General features: G+C 37.0%; 1 protein-coding gene across 2 annotated transcripts in view; it reads right to left on the reverse strand.

Moving 5' to 3' along the window:
* Positions 1-22,652, reverse strand: part of plcb4 (phospholipase C beta 4) — a 76,020-nt gene that overhangs the window by 22,563 nt on the left and 30,805 nt on the right. For both annotated transcript variants that reach the window (XM_015394855.1, XM_015394845.1), the window contains exons 4-9: positions 10,297-10,394; positions 6,377-6,457; positions 5,691-5,750; positions 2,909-3,052; positions 631-710; positions 414-467 (exon numbers count right to left, since the gene is read on the reverse strand). In XM_015394855.1, the coding sequence (XP_015250341.1) occupies positions 414-467; positions 631-710; positions 2,909-3,052; positions 5,691-5,750; positions 6,377-6,457; positions 10,297-10,380 (503 nt within the window). In that variant the 5' untranslated portion in view covers positions 10,381-10,394. The remainder of the gene's footprint in view (positions 1-413; positions 468-630; positions 711-2,908; positions 3,053-5,690; positions 5,751-6,376; positions 6,458-10,296; positions 10,395-22,652) is intronic.

Consider the following 22,652-nt stretch of genomic DNA (forward strand, 5'->3'; position numbering starts at 1 on the left):
GTCATTCAACACTGTTTTTATCTTCCAATGTTAGACAATTATGCCAACAGATAACACAGGAGATTCCCAATGAAAGCCTGATTAAATCTACCCATGATAATTAAACCGACTGAAAAAGACTAGTTTTCTCAGAAGGCACATTTTTTGTTGAGCTTGTTTCACCAAAGCTGCAGCAACACAAAGTGTTACTGCACTTTGTGCAACACATAGTAACACAACACAAAGTGTTGGTTTGTGTTGGTCTATAATAAAACAAAAAACTAAGAAAAAAAATTAAGCTTCAAGGCAGTAATGTGATTGTAAAAAATAAGATATAAAGAAAATAATATGAATGAAAAAATAAATAAACTTGAGATTAAAGATTTGCAAGGTATTATAAAACATTTTCTGAAAAGTACAAAGTGCATTCTTACCCTCTAACAGGAATCTTTCCATTTACGTTGGTCAGGAAACACATCCTCATCCAACTAAAGAAGCAAATTAAAAACACAGAAAAATCAAAGACAAGGTTAAAAAAGACACTGCACGCAGACCTCGCAGGTGGGTCATATTCTATGAGACTGTGGGTCAAAGAGTTTGCTTTGTTTTCTCTGTGTTTTTAGGCTGAAGAAACAGCAAAACTACACTTACTGTTTCTTGAGGCATGTCATTGGACAAACGTTGTTGGCCTTAAAGTTGTGGATCACCGACCTCAACCCCTCAATCCATTTCTGCAAAAAAAAAACAAGCTGAAATATATAAAATAGTATAATAGGGCAATGATATGCATATGTCTATGCATATCATTGCCCTCTACAGGCAATGATATGCATAGACAATTGACTAATAGAATCGAGTTGAGAGACGGTGTTTTGATAAAACGGCACAAAACCTTATAATAAACACGACACTGGCATTAATCCTTTGATGGGTCAGTGAAGAAAATATACACAAATAATGATACATATATATATACATATATATATATACATATACAGAAATACATATATATACATACATATATATATATACAGATACACATATACATATATATATATATACATACATATATATATATATATATATATATATATATATATATATATATATATATATGTGTGTGTGTGTGTCTTTTTCAGCTGCACTAGGATTAAATAAAATAATTTTCAACTAAAAGACTCCCTGTTACTTAAGTAGAAATGTTGCAACGTTTCAATCTGCTTATGTTCTTCTGCAACATTTTAATCATCGTTGCATCATCATCATCCCAAATATGGTCCTTTGAAAACATTTCTGTCCTGATTTTTGTCTCCTAGGTGCTACATGTGGTTGGATATGGTTCTTTTGCTGCAGTGTGTTGGTGCTTAAGCGACAGAGGCAGAAGGTCAGACAGATACGTAGGAAAGGATTCCTTATCTGTGAGAGAAGAGCCGTTTGTCTAAATCTGCATGTGAGGCTGCTGTGATTTTCAGTCATAACACCTTATCACTTCATTCTCTGACAACCACTCCAACATTTTCAAGGACAAACTGTACCTCACAGGTTCTCAACTTATACAGAATGTGTGAAGTTCAATTTGTGTGTCTAACTGTTAGATTAGCTCACAGGAAAGCTTAGAGAAATTATTACGTTTTGAATAAATGTTTCAAGCAGTGCTGGGCTTTCAAGGCCTTTACTGCTGGCCTAAAATCAATCAGATTTTAACACTAACCTACATTGACAACCTCAACTTGAATTATCTTCTATCCAACTGTATTAATTTGTTCCAAATAATCCATTCTCTTAATTTTTTTGTGTTTCTCTTGGCTGTGCTGCTTCCATTACTTTTTTTGGTTGCTGTATTTTTTATCCAATCAGATTTCAGCCTCAGTGTGTTGCTATGTCAATGAAATCTGCCCAGGGCCTTCAGAATCAGCTGTGCTGACTAGTCCTACCTTAATATTAGTGAGGAATATTTTCTCCTACTAATCAGATTTTAGATTTGCCCCACTAGACCAGTTTATAGCCAAGTAAACTGGTCTTTTTTTCAGTTTTTTTTTCTGGCCTCAATGGCTGATATTAAATGTAGATAAGATTTCCTGCACAAATACATGGTGTTTAAGAGAGTCGACCAAAGTTCAGATTATGCTTTAGAGCATCTGTTTTTTTGTGGTAGATTTAAAACCACTTTGTCTATGAAGTAACCTGCAGCACAATGACCTTTTTCCTCTGTTGCAGCCAATAGAAAACAAAAATCAGAACGAGTCGAATTTAGATTTTATCATACCAGACCGCAAAAGAACAACACGAGCCTAACCAGTTAATCTCTTCTAAAATATTTGCTCTTTTATTTATTTTTTCTTATGCGCCAAAATCAAATAATATAATGCTATGCTATAATAATAATAATAATAATAAATAAACTGGTTAAAAAAAATAAAAGGAAAGAAGCAGATTAAAAACTCAAAATACAAATATGGCACCTGACTGAAACTCGTGTTGCCGTTTCAAAGTTTTCTTGCCATTACATGAAGATTAAAAAGGCACAGTAACTACAGTAGAAGCAGTAAAGAAGCATTGTCTCTACAGAAACACAGAGACATTCATATGCTTCTGTTTACCAGACTGACTCAAGGCTGTGTGTAGGAGAGGGCATGTACTTCATTCTGCTTTTTCTTTCCTTTCATTCTTAATCAAACAGTTACTCTGTGTGGGCGGTATTCTAGCCTTTATATACAGTATATTATTGAATTAATTTTGACTTCACTCCAGCTACTAAAAAGCCTTTAGGATGTTTTGTATTTTTTGTTTTTGCAATATGTTTTGTGATTATAGACCTCTAATTTTTTGCATGATGAAACAAAAGTGTCTAATAATGCAGAGTAGTTGGGTTGCCAACACACAGGTCTTAATGGCAATTAGAACTGCAGAGGTGGATGACTATATTCACCCTGGCTGTGTCGGGGCTCTCTGCCACCATGAACATGAAGCTGAGGTTCACCAGGTCAGTGCCACTGCAAATACAGATGATGCATCCCTCCAAGTCTGCCTCTGTTTTTCCAATGGCCTCGAATGAGGACAAGATCTTTGGGTCCTGTAAAATAAGGAGGCATCATTAAACTGAAAGCAGGTGATTACACGAAAATAAGATTAAAGGAGGTTAAAATAAGATGGAGGATGTTGTTTTTGCGGGTGGATCATCAAAATAAGTGGTCCTCCTAACTGTCGATCATTCTGGTGATATATTTACGTAAGGCCGTCCTACATGATAGTCCCCAGTTTCACTTACTGGTGGTGAGTCTGACATAGTGGAAAAATCGCAAATCTTCTTTTGGAAAGTAAGCTTGAATGAGTGATACAAAAAGCAATTTTTAAACAGAGTGTGCATGAGGAGAAATGAGCTTGTGCACGCTCTCACACGCCTTTAATAGGTGTTTTTTCTTAATAATAGCTTCTTCTCTGCGTTACATTATTTAGGTGCTGCTCAAAGGTTCACATACCCTCATCATATTAAGCATGAATTTTATATTAATTGTGGCCTTTTAATGAAAACTTTGACATATTCTCTTCCCGGATTGGAGTTGATGGTTGCACTAAATACAATAGTTAAGAATTTAAGTTTGATAGTTTTGAAAAATGCCCAAGACTTAACTATATACGTTAACTTTAGCTATTGTTTAGATAAATATTGAGACTTCCTGTTACATTCATAAAGTTTCTGTAATAATCCTGTCTGAACGTTGGGCCAGTAATCTTAGGGGAACTGATTTCCTGGCACAGATTTGGCTCTAACATACGATCCGTTCATTTTCATCAGCATAGTTATGATGTTCACCTAACCGATGCCTTCCCAAGTCAGTTTTGATGTATTTTAAATATTTTTCTGTAGAAAAACTGAGCTATATCCAAGCTTTAACAAGTGGTGATGAAATCAATTTGGCAAGAAGGAAAAATCCCAGGAACAGCCAAGCTTCAGTCGTTATATAAAAAGTATGTTAGGAGGCATCAATGTGAGGATTTAATCTAAGATCTGTTTAAACACCTTAGAACATGGTGTTGGTAGCTTCATGATGAGCTGCTGTTTTTGTGGCAGCAGTGATGATGCACTGTAGCAGTTGAATGAGTGAAAAATGGGAGGAGCCTCAAATTTCTATTTCTATCAGGGCAATGATTCCTAAAAACCAAACTGTTTTTGGAAGGGATACGATCCAGTTTCTGTAATGATCCTGACTTCAACACTTTGCAAGTTTTAAAGAGTTTATTTCCTGAAAATAATCTTATCCGGCTGGAGATATATAGGATGGCATGTGGTGTCTCTGCACCAAGCAAAGGGACATGCTTGGAGCAGCTGTGTCTTTAATCTGAGTAAATCAGAGGAAAATCTGCATTCAATTTAAACCTTGTCAGTCAATTCTGTTTAAAAATATTTTCTGTACGTCTTTTGATAATTAAATTCTGAAAAACTAAACAGCTCACATCTATTTAAACTGCTAAATGAGGAGAGTATCTAAACTGCTGAGTGATGCTGCATGTCTAACCAGTGGAGTGTAAAATCCATACAAGAAAGAGGAGAAAAATCCCAGCGTCACGTCTCCCTCTCATGGTTTTAATCAGACATCAGCTTCATCACCGCAGGAGGAACAAATGTGTACTTGTATGATTGAGTTAACAGCAACAGGCGTTGCAGCTTTTAGAATCTATCTCGGCTATCTCATCCATCTTCTCCTCCTCATTGAATTATTTGGAACAGCTGTGTCATCCTTTGTGGAGAAGCCCTGCTATTGCCTTCCTGCCACTTACAAAAACAGTGTGCCGCGGTTGAACAAACACGGGGAGCTGCTATCAAGCCGCAGCGTCTGTATACGTGTCCTCAAACACGCACATTAGCGGTGGCCCAAACAAACAGGTCAACATGAGAAAAACAACACATTATTTGTCACGTGTAGAGCACTTCTACCCCGTCCTTTTGCAGACTTTCAGCTGCTTGATGTGTTTGTAAATAGAGCTAGATATAGAGCCTTACCTCTACTCTACCCACGGGGGATCTAATAACAGCTTCAATTATTCATACAGTTGGCATTGAGTCAAATAATACATTATAATGAGTCGGTGTCAATATTGCAGCAAATAAATCAATGTTTACTATACAGAGAGACCCTAAGGTTTGTTTGTGTGTCTGAGTCTCTTATTGGTTGCCAGATGCAGTGAAAAAATAACCTCCTGGTCAGTCGCCTGCTATTTCAGGATCACCTCCATATTACAGGCTAAGGATGTTTTCTTTTTCTTCTCTGGCAGAGACAGAACATCCTTCTGAGCTGTTGATTCTGCCTAGTGAACTCCTTAACCCAAAGCTTCTCAAACAGCTCATTATTTCACCGGCACAATCCTTTTTTTTTGTCTCTCTCTGCAAGTTGAAAAAACACCAAAAAAACACCATCAAATGCATCCTGTGGTTAAACTCAACCAAGGTTGTGTAAATATTGAGGTGTTAAATATTTGCTGCTCTTTGTAAGTTAAAGTCAATCGGTCAACTGTTACACGGTACAAATATACGCCACTGAAGCTTTGGCTAATTTTATGCAGGAATAATGTTCCTGATAAAACAGTCTCTCCAGATTTGTTTTTCAGACCAGGAGTGTCAGAGCGAGAACACAAGCCTGTGTTGTGGGATGAGAGTGTAAATTCTAGTGAAAGCAGAAGTGAGAAGATTGTCTTTCCAAAAAAGGTCTCACCTTGGGGACTGCACCGACACGGATACTGTTGATAAGAGAACACTCAAGAACCTGGCCCTCCTGTGGGAGACATGTTTGGTAGGAGGATGGAAGAATACATTTAATACTGAATAGTTAAAAGACATGATTAATAGATAAAAATCAAGAAACCCAACCTATAAGCATCACACTGGTGTTATATGAATCCAAAATAAATACATGTTGTTTTTAATTATTTTTCCAGACTGAGGGACAAACCATTGTTTAGAAAACAACACCCAAAGTAGTCTAGGCTGCTTTGTATTTTTTATGTTCACCAGCCACAATGAAAAATACAAGGCTACGTTTTCTACAACAGAAAAATCTTTCAGATAATAACAAGCAGAAAATGTACCTGTTGATTATAAAAGAATGTTTGTTTGTCACTGAATATAGAGGACTGCGTAAGATTTGGAAGTAAATGTTTGTAGTAAATATAAGAATGTATGGTTTATTTTTTCTTAATTTTTTGCCTAAACTGATCTCACTAGTAGAAGTCTTAACTTTTTGCACTACACTGGCTTTTCCAAGTTTGTCCTAGTGTTTTTAAGGAAGGTGGATCATCCCTTTAAAAATAATATAACAAGATTATAAAAGAGGACTGAGCCTCTGCGAACTCCCTGACATAAACGATCATAGTTTAAAGACGGATTAGAGTGAGACCGTACCTTTCCCTCACTCTTCCATGTAATAAAGAAGCCATATTCGTCCACTTTCATCTGACAGTTGGGCTCAAAGATGTATGGGTCCTGAAAATGAGAATTGCATCTTTATCAGACAGACTTCATTGATCAAAGAGTTTCAATTCATGCAGCCTCACATTATACAACCTGCAGGGATTATGCAATCAGACGAGTGGATGGAGTTTTAATACGCACTATGAAACAATTCAACCTGCTGAGAGTCTTACACGCATGGGTGGAAAGCTACAATCCTAAAGTAATGCACTACAACCATATGCACACATATATTGTAATCTGAATGAAATCTGTTATAAAGTAAGAGAGGTATGTGAATGTAACCACCTGTTATAAGGATAGTGCTCAACTTTACATAAAGGAAGTAAAACAGGACTATGCTCATCTACACAATGGTCAACAAGGTCTGTCCAGATGTTATTAGTAATAAACCAATTGAACTTGAATACCAACTAAATAACTTTGACTGGGCAGACAGAGTATTAAACACTGAGATAGCCAAAACATTCAAAAGGGAAGAGAATGGAAAGGGGTTGATGCTGAGGGGTCGCTCTTATTCTAATATTAGAAATTGAGAACAATATTACACACTCTGAGTCAGACACATGCACATCTACCTAATGCATCTTTGTGGGATTCTGCTGCCATTAAAGACACAGCCACAAATAGGAAAATGTTGGGCTAAGGCCTGTAATCTAAAACCACTAGAAAATGAAGAAAATCCATTTTCTATCTAAGAAACAGTGAGGCCCCTGAGAGAGCAGCTAAAAGCTTTCACTCTCTTTTATATAAATTCAGGCTGACAGGGACTTCATTTTACAAAGTAGTCAGGACGGGGGGGTGGGGGGTGGTATATAATGGTAAAGAAATCGAATATAAAGGGCCTAACTTTCATCGGACGGATTCTGGCTTGACCTGGACATTCCCATTCATCATGCCATATCAATGTATGTATGCTTACATTAAGCTACGTACATTCAAAATTAAAACATCCGACAAACATTATAACTAATTCCAGTGCCTTGGAGAAATAATCATTCCCTTTATAAACCTCCTTGAAAACAAACATCAGTGGATGTAGAAATGATTACATGAAATAGATTGGCACAAAGTAGTGAATAATGATGAGATGGAGGAAAAAGTCTCACTGCTTTTTAAGAAAAATAAAAAAAGTCTTACATACATTTGTATTTAGTTCCTCTGAGTTCACACTTGATAGATTCATCCTGTATTTAGCTCTCCCCATTCTCACATCAGTTCTGACTAGGTTCCCCATCCCTGCTACAGGAAAACGTCTGCACACCATGAAGCTGCCACCAACTTACTATTATAAAGGTGTGTTTTTCTAGAGCTGCCACAAGTCTCTTCTCAAACTTTTCCTCAGATTCTCAGTATAGATGGATAGCCTTGTCTTGGTAGGTTTGCAGCTCTGCCACCGTCTTTCCGTTTTGAGACAATGAAGAGTCCTTTAAGGGGTTCAAAGCTTTAGATGTGGTTTTACAATCTAACTGTCTTAACGTTGTATGCTGTGTTCCTTTCGTCTCTGTGATGATGTCCGTTCACCATGGTGTTCTCTTAGTTTGTGAAGATTCTCAGTCATCCAGTTCATAGTCATTCCAAAAAAGTTAAAAGACAAACCACTGGACTTCGTTTTCTAAGTTTGACGATGTTTCGCTTCCACTCCAGGAAGCTTTATAGAGTAGCACAACAAAGCCTTGTTTTGGCTACGAAAACATGCAAATTGAACCTGAACCCCTTAAAAGGGGAGTTGTAGAGATCTTTGTTAGCCTGCAATACCCAATACTCGTCTATGCCTCTGAAAGATGAGTCTTTAGGGGCATTGTTGGCCTTGCTGACCAGGCGAGACAGGATGTCTTGGTCCCCTGCATGGCGATGAGGATTATGATAGCGGGAAGGAATCAACTCTATCGCTCGATTGTGCTGGATTTCTGAGAGCTGAAACCTGAGTTTCAGAGGGGGTGGAGTCAGGTTTCAGCTTCAGGAATTCCATAGAATCAACACAATAATGCTGAGAGGGTTATACAGGTATCCTGTGTGGGCTTTATATTACTCATATCACATCCATAAAAATTAAGACATAAATTGTGATCCAATTTTTGGCTATATCACCCAGACATAACTAAGATTATACAAAGGTGGACTTTGCTTACTTATTGATAGGATTAATTTAGAGACATTGATGATCGGTGGCTGAGTTCATATTGACATTTGAATTTCATATTAGGTATATAAAGTCTACAATGTTTAAAGTACCTGCGATGGAAGGGCGACCTGTCCAGGGTGTACCCCGCCTCTCGCCCATTGACAGCTGGAGATAGGCACCAGTACCCCTTGCGACCCCAATTGGGACAAGCGTGTCAGATGATGGATGGATGGATGGATGTTCAAAGTACATAGATTTGTATATTGGTGTAAATTAAGTGTTTTTTTTTTACCTTACACCAATATACAACGCTTTGCACTGAACCAATGCATAAAACCCAAATATAATGCACTGAGGTTTGCATTTTGATGCGAACAAATGTCAAACCTTCAAGGTATTCCTCTAAATGCACAAAGCACAATGTAGTTGAGAAGCCTGAGGTCAACACCATTGAGAAGAGTGTCACCCTGTGAGTAACATTAGCTTCTACTCTGGTAAATAACATGTTGGTAAAAGCCATGTTTATAAGCTTTTTAGTGTTCTGCAGTTCTGACCCGAAACACTCTGCCGTCAGAAGCTGCCAATTTGATTCTGTGGGGTCCTTTAGAAACCAAACACCAGTCACATCTTGACTGATTGATTTCCTATGAGGGAGACGATGAAAGAAATCCACAGAGCAAGAAGCCCTTTGGCTCCTTGCAGGATCATTTTTACACTGCATCCCTTTAACCTTCCCCTCCCATTGCTGTGGTTTGTCAGGAAGAAAAAAAATAAGTCTATCATATGGACAATGTATTGAAATTATTGCAGATCTATAACCCATTTTAAACCTTCCCATTGTACTTCAGAACATGTAATGTTCGGGTAGACAGAAACTTTATGACAGTAATATAACTTTATTTATGTCTAAATGTTTTCCTTCATTTTAACAAGGCACTTAAACCTGTGCGTGTTATCTACCTCCAAATCTCTCTCAGACAGGTTTTAGCTGGGAATGTTGTGTGGAATACAAGAATGACATGTTTATGTCATTTAACCTGACCTCAAAGGTACCAAGCAGCCTTTACAAAGTTCAAATAACCACATAGCAGTCTACAGATATAAATATTTATACTTTAGATCATAATTAGTCCCAAAGTAAAAAAGAGGAGGTAAGATGGAAAGTCAACCTTATTAACATTTAGGCCAGCTCTCACCATGCTCTGCCTCTGCTTGGCTCAAAGTTCACAGCAGCGGCACATTGAGGACTTTCATCAAAAGCATGGCGGCCCAATTTTAATTGCTCTCCTTGACATGACTGGATTCGATCATTGCTCTCCGTACCCTCTTTGATGATTTCCACTGTACTCTAAGAGGGATCCTCCTCACCTCTCTGACAGCTGTGTGGATGGAGAGTACTGAGGGGATTCCCTGGTGCACACAGGGCTATACACACGTCTTTGATGCATCTGGGTGACACACTTTGCCTTGCCTGTTAATGTCCTACCTAAGTGTCCTCATTAGGTTCATCAAATTTGAGGCAAAACAGAGTAATTTTAAATCTATTGTAATGTCACAAAGTTCAGTGGGGTGGGGTATCAACGCATGATGATGAAACTTAAAACCCTGAATTATAAATAATTAAACTCTAATAATGTGACACAGACTAAACAATTTATCACATCACAATAAAGAAGTTTCATTTTATTAAACAGTTTCCTCTGATAGCAGCAGAGGGGCAGTTTACCTCATCAAACCTGTCGAAGGAGGCGCCTTCTTGCATGAACTCAGGCAGGTGCTTCTGCCAGTTGAACTCATACGACTTCGTCATGGCTGCTCACAACCCTGAGACACAAATAAAGGCAAAAAGAAAAGGTTAATCCAGAAACATATGATCAGTAAACTCTACTTTGCTTTTTGATCGACTCGCCACCTGACCCAGATGAACCCCACCTCTTGCTTAATTACAACATGTCTCAGGGATGTGTGTGAACACAATCCGCAGTGAAACTCTAGACCAACATGACCATACAGTACATTCACATACAAGCAGAAGAAAAGGCTTTATAATGTCAGCTGTTTGCTTAAGGGCGGTTTATTAACAATCAAACAGGGGTCCAGCTGTAGCACACTCAGCAGGAGCTACAATATTTCCCTTCTGTCGTTGGTGTGAGGCCTACGAGGGTTATAAAGCAGCTGAGAATTGATAGCGCACAGGATTGACTAGCTGATCTATATTGTTTCCAAGTGAACGACCCACTTGGGTTTACTCATACAGTTAGTCTAAGGGGGTGCTAATTAGGGTCTATGCATATTCAATACAAGAACAACACCCATAATTCCTTTAGCAAATAATCTGGCCATTGTAGAGCCATCAGGTAGCCCTGTTTGCCAGTACACAAACCTTATGAAAACATCTTGTTTCCAACAAGGTCAGGTTCAGGAATGTCCACCGCGCTCTACATCTTAATGAATCAAATCCTGGATGGGAATAAACATCAGAGTGTATCTAAAAGTCTGTAAGGTAAGGACTGTTTGGATCTTGCACATGATCTGAAACAGTCTGAACACATAATAAGTAGAATCAAATGATGCAGCCCAGGTGTAACTAAGTGGGAAAATGTGATTGTTTAAATGACACCAGCCTAATATTGTCCTGGTCTTATGTAAGCAATAAATGTGTCAGGCAGAACTGTGAGGGAGCTGCTCACATGACAATGTGACTTGCTATGTATAGTCTGAGAGCTCAGCTAGTGTGGGGTTGTTACAGAGGTAACGTGAGGTGTGGTTTTATTTTGATTGGCTGTAGACTTATCCATCATTTAACAGAAAAGATACCACTACTGTAGTAAATTATTAAACAGGCCTACAGAATGTCCTGCAATTATTAGCATGCCTATAATTTAGCTTTCTGTCTTCATCATTTGTTCTAGAAGTGTAGTTTGTGTCCACTTGGCTGGATTTAGATCTACTGGTCTAATAAGCAAGCATTAAACACAAGACAATAGTTATATATCTCATGGGGAAAACAAGCCCTTTCTTTCCAGTAATAAAGAAAGAGAAGGTCAATGGGTGAAACAGAGGACAGAAAAACACCGGGACACAGGAGATGGGAGACGCCTGAGAGATGATGAAGAGAAAGAGATGCGGCTCCTGATAATAAAGTATTATTCAGTTTGATGACATTTTTATTCTGTTGCTTCTTATTTCAAAAAATGAATAGGAATAATACATGTTTAAGATGATTATTACGTTCCACAGTCTGTACATCTTAGATAGATCCTGTTCATGGACTCTTTTTCAGTCAGATGCTTTCACACCACGTCATTAAGTTAACATGCTTTCGCCTCTGGGTATGTGGGGCCAGGATCGCCTCTTTATTGATCCTGTGCTCGGTAGGGCGAGTCTGGGGCCGCCCACACCTGCTGTTAAGCACATTTAATACCCTTTATATATGAGCATCCCAATGCATACATACCACAGGAGTTTAGTTCCAGGTTCTCACGGATACACACTAATACGAAATACTTAGCTTTAGCTAGAGATATATATCACCCTGAATAATATTGTGTAATCATCATAGGGTTTGCCTTCAGCACACATGGATATCTAGGGATATCTGCTGCTCTTGAAGCTTGAAGCATGTTTACTTTGGTTGGCTGTAGTCTTCTTTTTGCTTTTCTGTTTCCTGTTCCTCTCATCTCATACAGGCATGGAAGCAGACTTCTAGGAGTTACTGTACTGTATATATTCTGTGTTGTCTATTTTGGCTGTTTAGTTATATTTCCTATCTTTTCATGCACTTTTTCTATCTCCCCTTAGTTTTGATGCCCTCTTTCTTTCTCCTTTCCCCTTCTGTCTCGTTGTATTTGATCTTATAATATTTTTCAATAAAGTTTCATATACAAGTATCAAGCGGAACCTTATAGCAACAGTCATAATGGTCTGCTTGTAAAAGCAAGCTGTTGGCCTATCAGCTAGCTCTGGGACATCTATTCCCAGAGCTATATTGGCAAAACAGGACACAAAAAACAAATGAACAAAAATAAATAAATAAATTGAAACTGAAACAAAACACGCTGTCGCTAAGGATTACTTTAATGGTCTGTGATGAATTACAATATAATCATTCATAAAAGCAAACATGGTCCATGAACCGGTTTGAGATTTATTACGTGAGAAAAATGTCCAGAGTCTCCATGTCTGACCTCTGGAGGTCACAGTAACCATCTCTCCTCCTCTTTGACATGACAAATCCAGATAGGCAGGTCCTTTTTAAAATAGCAAAGGAGTTATTTAGATGAGGAATGCTCCAAAAGCTGGGTAAAGCCTAATGTTATTGCCTATTCATTAAATATTTGTAGGTAATTTTCAGTTCAGTAATGAGCAACGGCTAGGCAGTTCAAAACAAAAATCCCATTTTTATTTGATTAGTAAAAGAGCTGTAAGCAATACCAGACCAAGGTTAACAACAATATTTCCTTGGTGTGGAGGCGCTTTTTGAGCACAGAAGCCTCAAGGTTAGAAACTTTCAGTAATGGTGTTTAAAATGAAAGCTGAGAAAGCTCAGAGAAGTGAATCTTTGTAAAAACAATTTTTTATAACACGTTGAGTCATTCTGTTTGCCAGGTACAGAGGATATGGTAGTGAGGACAGAAAAACAGGAGGGCTGAGCAATAATCTCTGTAATCTACACGTTTCCATTCCTTTGAGAGTGTCTCTGTTCTAAAACATCCTAGATGTGTAAATATAAGTAGTATGAAAGAGCCTCTTACCAGTCTCAGGTTAGACAGTCAGAAGGTTTAAAACGGTAACTGATGCAACATTTTCTATTACACTGCTGCTGCAGTTTAAAGTCATTTGACAATAAATGCAAGAGGAAGTTTCAGAGTAAGGGAGTTTCAAGGACATTGCTTCATGCTCTACCCTCCCCTCCCAGTTTAGGCACTTGTCCATAACTTTTATGTCTTTTGATTGCAAAATAAAAAGTTAGTTGTTTTTGAAAATCATAGCATGGAAGCTGCTGCCGTCAAAGAGAAACGTGAATAGCTAAAAATCAATATTTGTTAACCTCCACTCTGTTGGAACCAATGCTTTATTAAAATCAGAAGATGCCTCAATATTATTTTAGATATAAATCCGCCTGCTTTAAAGACAAGCACAAGGTTTGCCAAAACACATTATTATTTATCTATTCTATAGAAATATTGGTCTGTCATTTTGATGCATTACTGCGACCATTTCCACTTTGATTTTGATTGTATTAAATTGTAATTATAACTGAAAGGAGGCAACTTTTGCTTGTTTGCAACTACAGTTTGTATAACCTTCCTATAAGAGTTATATGATGTTCAACAACTCCAGGTGCTAACTTCTGGGGAGCATTGTGCATAAACATTTGAGATTTCTTAATTGAGGGTAATAATTAATTCTAACTATTGCCAGACCACACGAACTATGTCAGAAAAAAATCACAGTTACGTAAAATGTTAAAAATGTTTGCACTAAGCTGTTTATTCTAACACTGCATATATGGTTGCAAATCTTAGCTATGCATAGAGGTCCACTTTGTTGGACCTCTACATCATCACTGCAAACTCATAAATGAGAAGAGTGTCCGGCAAGTCGATGACTGGATGCAATCAGATTGTTTTTCTTGCTAGAAACTTTTAACAAAATTGTAAGTTATGTTATGACATGTTGTGGTGGCATCCTAACTGATTTGAATTGATTGTATTGTATTAGGAGTATTGCTACAGAAGTAAAAAAAACCAAAACAAAATTAACACTGTTGTAGAGAAATGTAACATATTATATTATTACAAATACAAGATCTGGGTAGAAACCAGTAAAACAAATTGCTTAGAAAGAAGACAGAGAAACCAAACATATATGGGAAGTAATACAAGGAATAGAGCAAAAACAGCTGTGTCTGAGTGGAAAGACTGGGGTTGACAGCGTATGTAGGGGGGGGCATCTGCTTTTGATGTGTCGAGCACTGATCAGAGACAACATCAACAGAAGTCAGAGAAAATACCTGCTGGGTGGGCTACAGCTCCCCCCTGGTATGACATACACAGATGAAATGAGAGCTGAGATACCTGAGTGCTGCCATGGTGAAAAAACAGGATCATTCTAAAAGGCTGAACAACAGAACAGCAGGCATTAAGATCTGATCTCATCCCTACAGCACACATTAATTTAAAACAAAAAAATATAGTGGACATGTTTGATCCTACCGTTAATTAAAATACACGTTTAACACAGCCATTGATACTACATTTCTAATCCTTCTAATCATGATATTTTGTCCTATAATCACTATAAATGTGTAAATATTAACTTAGAACGTTTATTTAGTAGCAGTTGGCAACACATACATATTCTACTGTATTTACTGACTACCAACAAGAATGAGCATAACTTTGTTTAGATATACTTCCAAGTTCCAACTTCTTTTTTCTGACAGAAACAGAATCCAGCATTGTTAATACACTCTAGAGTTGAATAAAGGTTCAAAAAGCAAAAAGGAAAGCAAAGGAAAACAAATAAACAAACAAACAAACAAAAAAGCCTAATTGTACTTATACATTTATTTAGATATCTTTGATTCACAACACATGACATCTAAAGGCATCTTACTACCTTTTGGAAAAAAACAGAACAGTTTGATGCTGGTTTTGTTGATGTTTCAGAATTTCTTAAATTCGGGAAAGCTTGTAGTACCATTAACCATCAGATACTAATAATTCAACTAATTTTAGGTATTCTGTACACTTACAGAAATGGTTGTGGACACCAAGAAATCCATAACATATGAGATCAGTTGGGTAACCCCAAGGTTTTGTCTTGAGGTCATTTTTATTTAGCCAATAGATAGTGTTGCTCCAATGCCATTTTTTGGCCCTGATACCTGTATGTGGATTTTTGGTTTTTGCTGCTCCCATGCCATTTGTTTGTGTTTGATGTTTGTGTGTGTGTGTGTGTGTATATGTGGATCTTCCTTGTATTTGGATTTATTGTCATCATGGTTTTGTCTTTGTGCTGCTTCTGTTTGTCTTTGTGGAGCAGGACTAATAGTAATTGAATTTGGTTTCAGTTTTTCTTTTTTTTCTGTACTTGGTGTGGTTGGTTTTATTTGCTTTTGGTTTTGGCTCTGGTATTGTTCTCTTTTTGTTTTTGTTGGTCCTTGTTGATATTGCTATTTTCGTTTTGGTTCTGGCTCTGCTGTATCGGTATCGGTGCAACACTACCAATAGATACATGGTCTGTCAAGCTTATGTCCATTTACTGTGAGATATCAGATATGCAATGTTGATACTGTTAACATGCATTCCAAAAACAAACGACAAGCTAAACAGCAAATATCTCTCTCTCTCTAATTGACCTTATGTCATATCCATCACAACATGTGTAAAACAGTAAGATCTTCTAAAAAGACCAGAAAAAACTGAGCACACCCATCACTGTCACCTTTAAAGTAGTGTAGAGAGGTTTTATCCTTTAAAAATCAGATATTATTCCAAATGTTTATGTATAAACCCACCTCACAGACAGCAAGAGGACCAGGCAATGGAAACTAGCCTTGGGCAATGGCCTTTTTGTAAATACTGTGTATTTGGTGCAATATTATGCACTGTCCATGTTTTTTATAAGTACCTAAAAATAAAACTTTTTCAACTGAAAAAAAGATGAAAACTACAGCCTCTAGCTACAACCTTTTTCCTATCCTTTAAATGTTCAATAGTATGGGCTGTTCATTTTTTTAAACATATAAACCTGAATTAATTTTCATAATTTAACAGTTTTAGAGGGCTGCACAAGCTACCCCATGTTACCCGTCCTTACCAATTTTTCCCCACGCACAGAGTGCCAAATCTAAACAACATAAGTGATTGATTTTAAATGACAGTGATGTGAAAACAAAAAATGCATGAAACTAAAGCAAATTTGGGTTTAGAATAACCAAAGACAAGTAAAAAATCTATATAAATACAGGTAAACTGAATTGTAATAGAATAAAGGGATGAAGTAATGCTTACATTAATATAGCACAGTGAGACTAAAGTTTACTAAAACAGAATAAATCCAATTCAATCTTTTTTTCATCTGGTTTCTTCTTCTTTCCGTGACAAAATCTTATAATACTGATGCTGAGAGATTTACACAGCATAATTTCTATCTCTAATTCCAACTAATTGGGTTGTGCTGTCCTGTCTGCTGTTAGCCTAGATCTAACCACACTCCATAGTATGCATTAGGTAACATTTTACTCAGTGGGACCAAATTTGTCCAATAGCAGTGCACCGACTGAGCTTCTGTCAGGCTAGCCAGCATGGCGGGGCCTCTGAGCTGGATGAGTGAGTGTGCACGTGAGGAGCTGAGGGAAGCTAGAGGAAGTCACTAAGGTCCAAGCCCCCTGTCCAACCCCTGACAATGAGATAATTACGACAGATAGGAGCCCCACGAGGACCTCATCTAAAATTGCAGCTAGGGTAACACCCAGTGGTCCCACACCTCATAAACTAAAATTAGGTTATAGCTACATCAGTTAGTCAGTGGTGGAGGGGTTGACTCGGGACATGCTCAAACTGACACCAGTCAACAGATAAAACGCTACATGGCACGTTTATCACAATAACAATACTGAAGGTAAGTCGATAACTGCAACAGGTAGGGAGTATAACAAATAAAGTTTTGTTGTATTAAGTAGCCTACTCTACCACATCTATGTATGTATTGTATGGTCAATTTACACATAAACAGTCCAGTAAACACGAAATCAGAAAAAAAGCATGGCAATGCTGTAGTTTTAACTTAGTTCAAATCTTCTGCTTGCACACTTTTTGTCCTGTATGTTAGACTAAAATCGTTTCCAAATTTGCCATTCACATTAACAAATCAGAAAAAAATATTGGTTCAAGATTGACAAACTATTGGTCTATTTCAGGGAAGAGGACGGTAGGCTTAGACAAAAGCATGTGTGTTAGAGAGGTTTCTGCACACTCACAGGTGGTTAAGCTGGCTCACTAGACATCTCTTTAAGTTAGCGTTAATGTGATTCAGCATTCAAATTCAAATCAACCAGAAAATGGATGCAAGTATGAACCAAGCACTACAGTTTAACTGGAATAAGCCTTAACAAAAATGCTACAGTAGCCTGAATAAAGGCTTTAAAGATGAGAATCAGAATCAGAAATACTTTAATAATCCTAGAGGGATGATTTTACATTAAGAGCAAAATTTGCATGTAATTGTTATTACCTCAATAAAACCATATTTTAATGTTGTTTGTCTACTAATATGTAGCTAAATATCATGAATATGAAATCTCACAATACAAAAGAATGAGAATTTTTCTTTTAAATAACATTTTCTATAAAATGTTCTACATACTGATAGCTTTATACTTGAAACATAAAGGTCATCCTGGAACCTTTTAGTATATTAAAAGACTTTCCCAAATTCTGTTTGTTAAATCACATTACTAAAACCAAATGGGTCAAATGATTTACAACCCATTTGAGTCATTTGACTAAAATTAAGTTGCTCAATTGGATTAATCAGCTTTTAGTAATCATTCTCACCCTTTTCATTTTGGTAATATATTACATACCAGTGAAACAATAATATAGAATAACAGAAAGGATGCACAAAGCAGCATTTCAATCTGTTAAAGCAGCCTGGGAACAGACTGCCCTAAAGGAGAAAGAGAGACCAAAGATTAAGGTCAGTTAAAGCTGCTTGGAATGATAAAGACAATAAAATCAAATATGGATAGATCCTGTAGGTCAGAATGAAGCTAGAACGACGAGAAAAAAAAAGCTAAATTAAAACTACTTTTTTTTCTACCATATAAAATAATAAGTCAATATCTTATTTTAATTCGCTTTCCTTCAGGGTTTTCCCACTTCCATGTCAGAAAAATCAATTTTATCTCCAGCACAAACTCCAAGCAAAGCAAAACCAAAAACCAAAATATTGGCTTGTAGACTTAAAAAGCTTATAAGCTTAGTGGTCCTTGATGGTCTATTGGATATTGCAGAAAAAACAAAACTAAAGATAGATCTTTTTTTGGATGTGTAAAATTATACTGAGCTTTATCAAGTCACATGACAACAATGACAATGTTCATCATCATTGGTTGTGTCATAACTTCCACCCTATCCTCTCCATCATTATATAGAGCAGGGAATATATAGTGGACATTAGTGAACGCAGTTAACTGTGTTCGGACAGTTAATCACTACTTTTCGCAGCACATTGGTCACGTGACTCCGCCTCCCCACACAGTGCCAGCAGCATCTTTGTTCTTTCTCGCCCCTTAAAACAATTCCCATAATTCTTTGTGAGTATAGCTCTTGCAAAGCATTCTGGGATATATCTGCTTTTATAGTGACCGTGGTTGCACACTACTTTTCAAGCTTTATTGTGGGAAGTTTTGAGTCCACTTCTTTTTCATCCACCAGCTATTCGGACACTCGTATAAAATGGCATAGCGACTATGTAATGCCCTATATAGTGATTAGGGAGGACGTTCGAGCATAGCTATTGAGTGTTGGAAACCTAGTTATTGCTTTCAATATCAGCGAGATGTTTATTAAAAGACCCTTTCTGCTTTCTCAACATTAGTCTAAGGAAACAATATTAGCATACAGTAAACATTATGTTGGTGGTTCATTTAGACTGCAAAAGGTTCTGATTTTGCAAACTGAAGTCTGCTTGTCTTCAGCAAAAAGGTGTACAAGGTTTCTTGTTTATTATCTTTCCTTCTGAGACAAAGGCCATGCAGACAAGTTTAATGCAGGGTATGGTCTGAGCATTTACAGGCTGACCTCCCACCCCTCTCACCTCAGCGGCAAGGCTGCCAGCACTCAAAAATCAATTTTCAAAGGACAACCTCTAGATATGACACTGAGTAGGTGCACTTAACTAATTTGGTTTACCATGGTGAGGCCTGTTCTGAGTGGAACCTGCCCTGTTAAGCTGATGTATGGTCTTAGCCACTGGGCAGTAGCTCAGTTTCAGCATGAAGGTAATCTTCTTACAGCTGGGGCCATTTTTATGTAAAGATATCATTTTGAAATCATGGGAGTTTCTTTGCCAGGAGATGCCATATTAAACTTCCAACAACCAGCATGAGAAGGTGTGAGACTTAAACCACCCAAATTTAACACATCTGGCCCCCATTCAAAGCTGAGAATTAAAAAAAATTTTTTCAACATTTTTAATAAGGGGTGTACTCACCATTATGACGGCAGTTCAGACAATAGCTTATTTTGAATCATAAAAATAATAACTTTATATTTTACAAAGGTTTCATATTGTCAGTGTTAACACATAACAATTATATATATAATACAGTGCAGTACAGAGGGGATAAGTCATTATTGTAGCATACTTTATATTATATTATACTTTTAAGGAATTGAAATTGATAGACCTGAAAACTTGATAGAACTGCTTTGAGCAAAATCAAAGGTTTTTGGGTCTACATACTTTATTTTTAAATGCAAGGACAGTAGAAAACTGCAATGTTTAACAATTTAAGGGATTCTGCTCTATAGTTGATTATTTGCTTTTTTCATAAATAGTTTTTTTTCCATGCAACTAATAAAACAAAAACCACCATGACTAAAAATATGATTAAGTCACACTGTTATACAAACTGAATTTCCAGAGTGAACCATTTAACAGCATTTCAATTGTAAACTAACAAAGCAGCTTCCCGTTCCAGTTGCTTTGGGATGAGAAAAGAGATGCATGACAGTGAGGATAAAGACAAAGAACACTTTCAGCTGTCAGATCAGATGATTCATTCATTCATTATACATCTGCACAGCGCTTTACTACATGTGCTTGTGTAAACAATGTTATGGCCACCTAGAGTAATGTGTTCGCAGAAATGCTTGTGTTGTGTTTACAGCAGTTAAGTGCATGTTAGCTGGAAGCGTACGGAGCCACTGGTCAAAGCTGGTTTCAACTGAAACACGGGCATGTTGCCTCGCAGCAGGCTGAGCACATTTTAATCTGCCTCAGTACGTGCTGCCTAAAGAAAAATACCAACGTGCAACAGGTGATGCTTGCACAATGATCTGGGTAAGCACACCTAGCATTGAGCACATTATGAAAAATAAGTGAGGAATAAATACTTTTAAAAATAGCACTATGTACTATTTCAAAACCTTTTGAAAGAGTAAAAAATCAAAGTAAAATGCATAATTTTCGTAAAACAATGTGTTTCTTTGATGACTGCAATAAATAAGACAGAGCTTTACAGCACTTAACAAATTTCTGGTTATTAAGATTTAATTTATTGTAATTACAAATGACAGGAGGAGTTTCAAATCTGATTGAAAAGTCTATAATACCACTAACCAGGATACAAAGAGAAAGTACACAGTGCACCATGTCCTGGAGGCAAAGTACAACAGGCTGCTCTCAGGGTAACATTCATTCAATATCACAAGCAGATTAGGGCCTTCTTTTGATGGCAGGTTTTTACAATCCAATTATCATAAATAAGATTAAATCCTAACTTCCTTTTTAGGACAGAATACAATGAGTATTACCTTGTTTTCACATAGTTCTGTGCACATCGGCAACATTGCTCTTATGCTCCAAGAATAATACCATATAATTGAAGTGTTGACACTGGATCGATGGTAACCATAAGCTCAATAGCAGATTTGGAGGGCGTTTTTTTTTTATAACATCTGATCCCTAAGCAACCAGCTCAAATGAAGTTGAGATCATTGTAAATGTCATTTGAGTGTTTTTTTTATATATAGATTCAATTTTAGTGATTGGACACACAGTTGGTGTAGAGAGCGGTGATCACTGAGTAAACAAAGACTTCATCAGGACGGACATCCTGTCTGCCTTGTATGCTCGTGTAAACACAGAAGATCTCTTATTTCACAGGGTATCACATCTCCTAAAACCAAACAATACTCTGAGAAGAATGCTGACTTAGGAACAAATCTATAACAAGCGGAATATGGGAGAAGAGGATGAATGAAACAACAGTTTATTGTAAAAATTTATGTAAGGGTTAACCTGTGATAGTTGATCAACATCTGAACTTGGTTTTGGTTAATGGCAGGGATCCCATTTAATACCAGGAGGCTGGTCACAAAGATGGTTGAAGGTAAACTGTGTATAAAGAGTATAAGAGTATATAAAGGGAGAAAACTTGTAAAAAGTTAGACTTGGGCGGAGGTTCAGTGTTTAGTTTCATAATAACCCTAACACACAAACAGTACATTTGTAGGATGACTTTTAAAACGCATTTTAAGAGATGAAAACACTGCTAATTCAAACTCTCAAAATTAAAACATGTAAAACACTAGGGGGCCAATAAATAAGAAAAAAACTCTCTTTCTAAGTTCATAACATTCTATATGCCTTGCAGATTTAATCAAACTAGGTTCAGAATAAGCAATTGTTATAAAGCTGGACTATGAGTAGAATTTTTACCATTTATGTTTTTGGTAAATGAGCAAGTTAATGTGAAATGGAGACAATGTTTTTGAACTGATTAATGAAGTCAGCAGCTCTCAAGATAATGAGGTTGTATAAAAGGGAATCAACTGAAACAAAAAGAATTTGGAGATCACTTAAATCAAATTACAAACATTAACCTTTTCACCCTCACTTTAATCTGGTTCTTTGTTTAAGTTAAAGTAAGCTCTTCTGCAAAGCTGTTCGTCCTTCATGATGGTTTATCTTACAAGTCATAATTTCCCACATGAAAGCTTTAATAGCTATATTAAATGAGTTTTCTTCTAAATGGCAAAAAACAAGAGTAATATGTCTCTTTTTATTTCTCACATGCATTTAAAATAATACAGCCTTATTTGCTTTGTCAGAAGCTTCAGAAGACTAAGGTGGAGGCCTCAACAATCACCTTGATCAAAGACTACCTGACAAACAGCACAATCCATGAGACTGAAGAGTCAACTGTGTAATCAGGTTGTGCGCAGCACAGGAGCACCACAGGGGACGCCACCCTCACCATTCCTTTTCACTCTGTACACTTCAATGTTCTGATCCTGAATGTGAATAAAACAAGGGAGATACTTGTAGATTTCACAGGAAATA

The sequence above is a fragment of the Cyprinodon variegatus genome, unplaced genomic scaffold (assembly GCF_000732505.1).
Source record: "Cyprinodon variegatus isolate N-32 unplaced genomic scaffold, C_variegatus-1.0 Scaffold25, whole genome shotgun sequence".
NCBI lineage: Eukaryota > Metazoa > Chordata > Actinopteri > Cyprinodontiformes > Cyprinodontidae > Cyprinodon > Cyprinodon variegatus.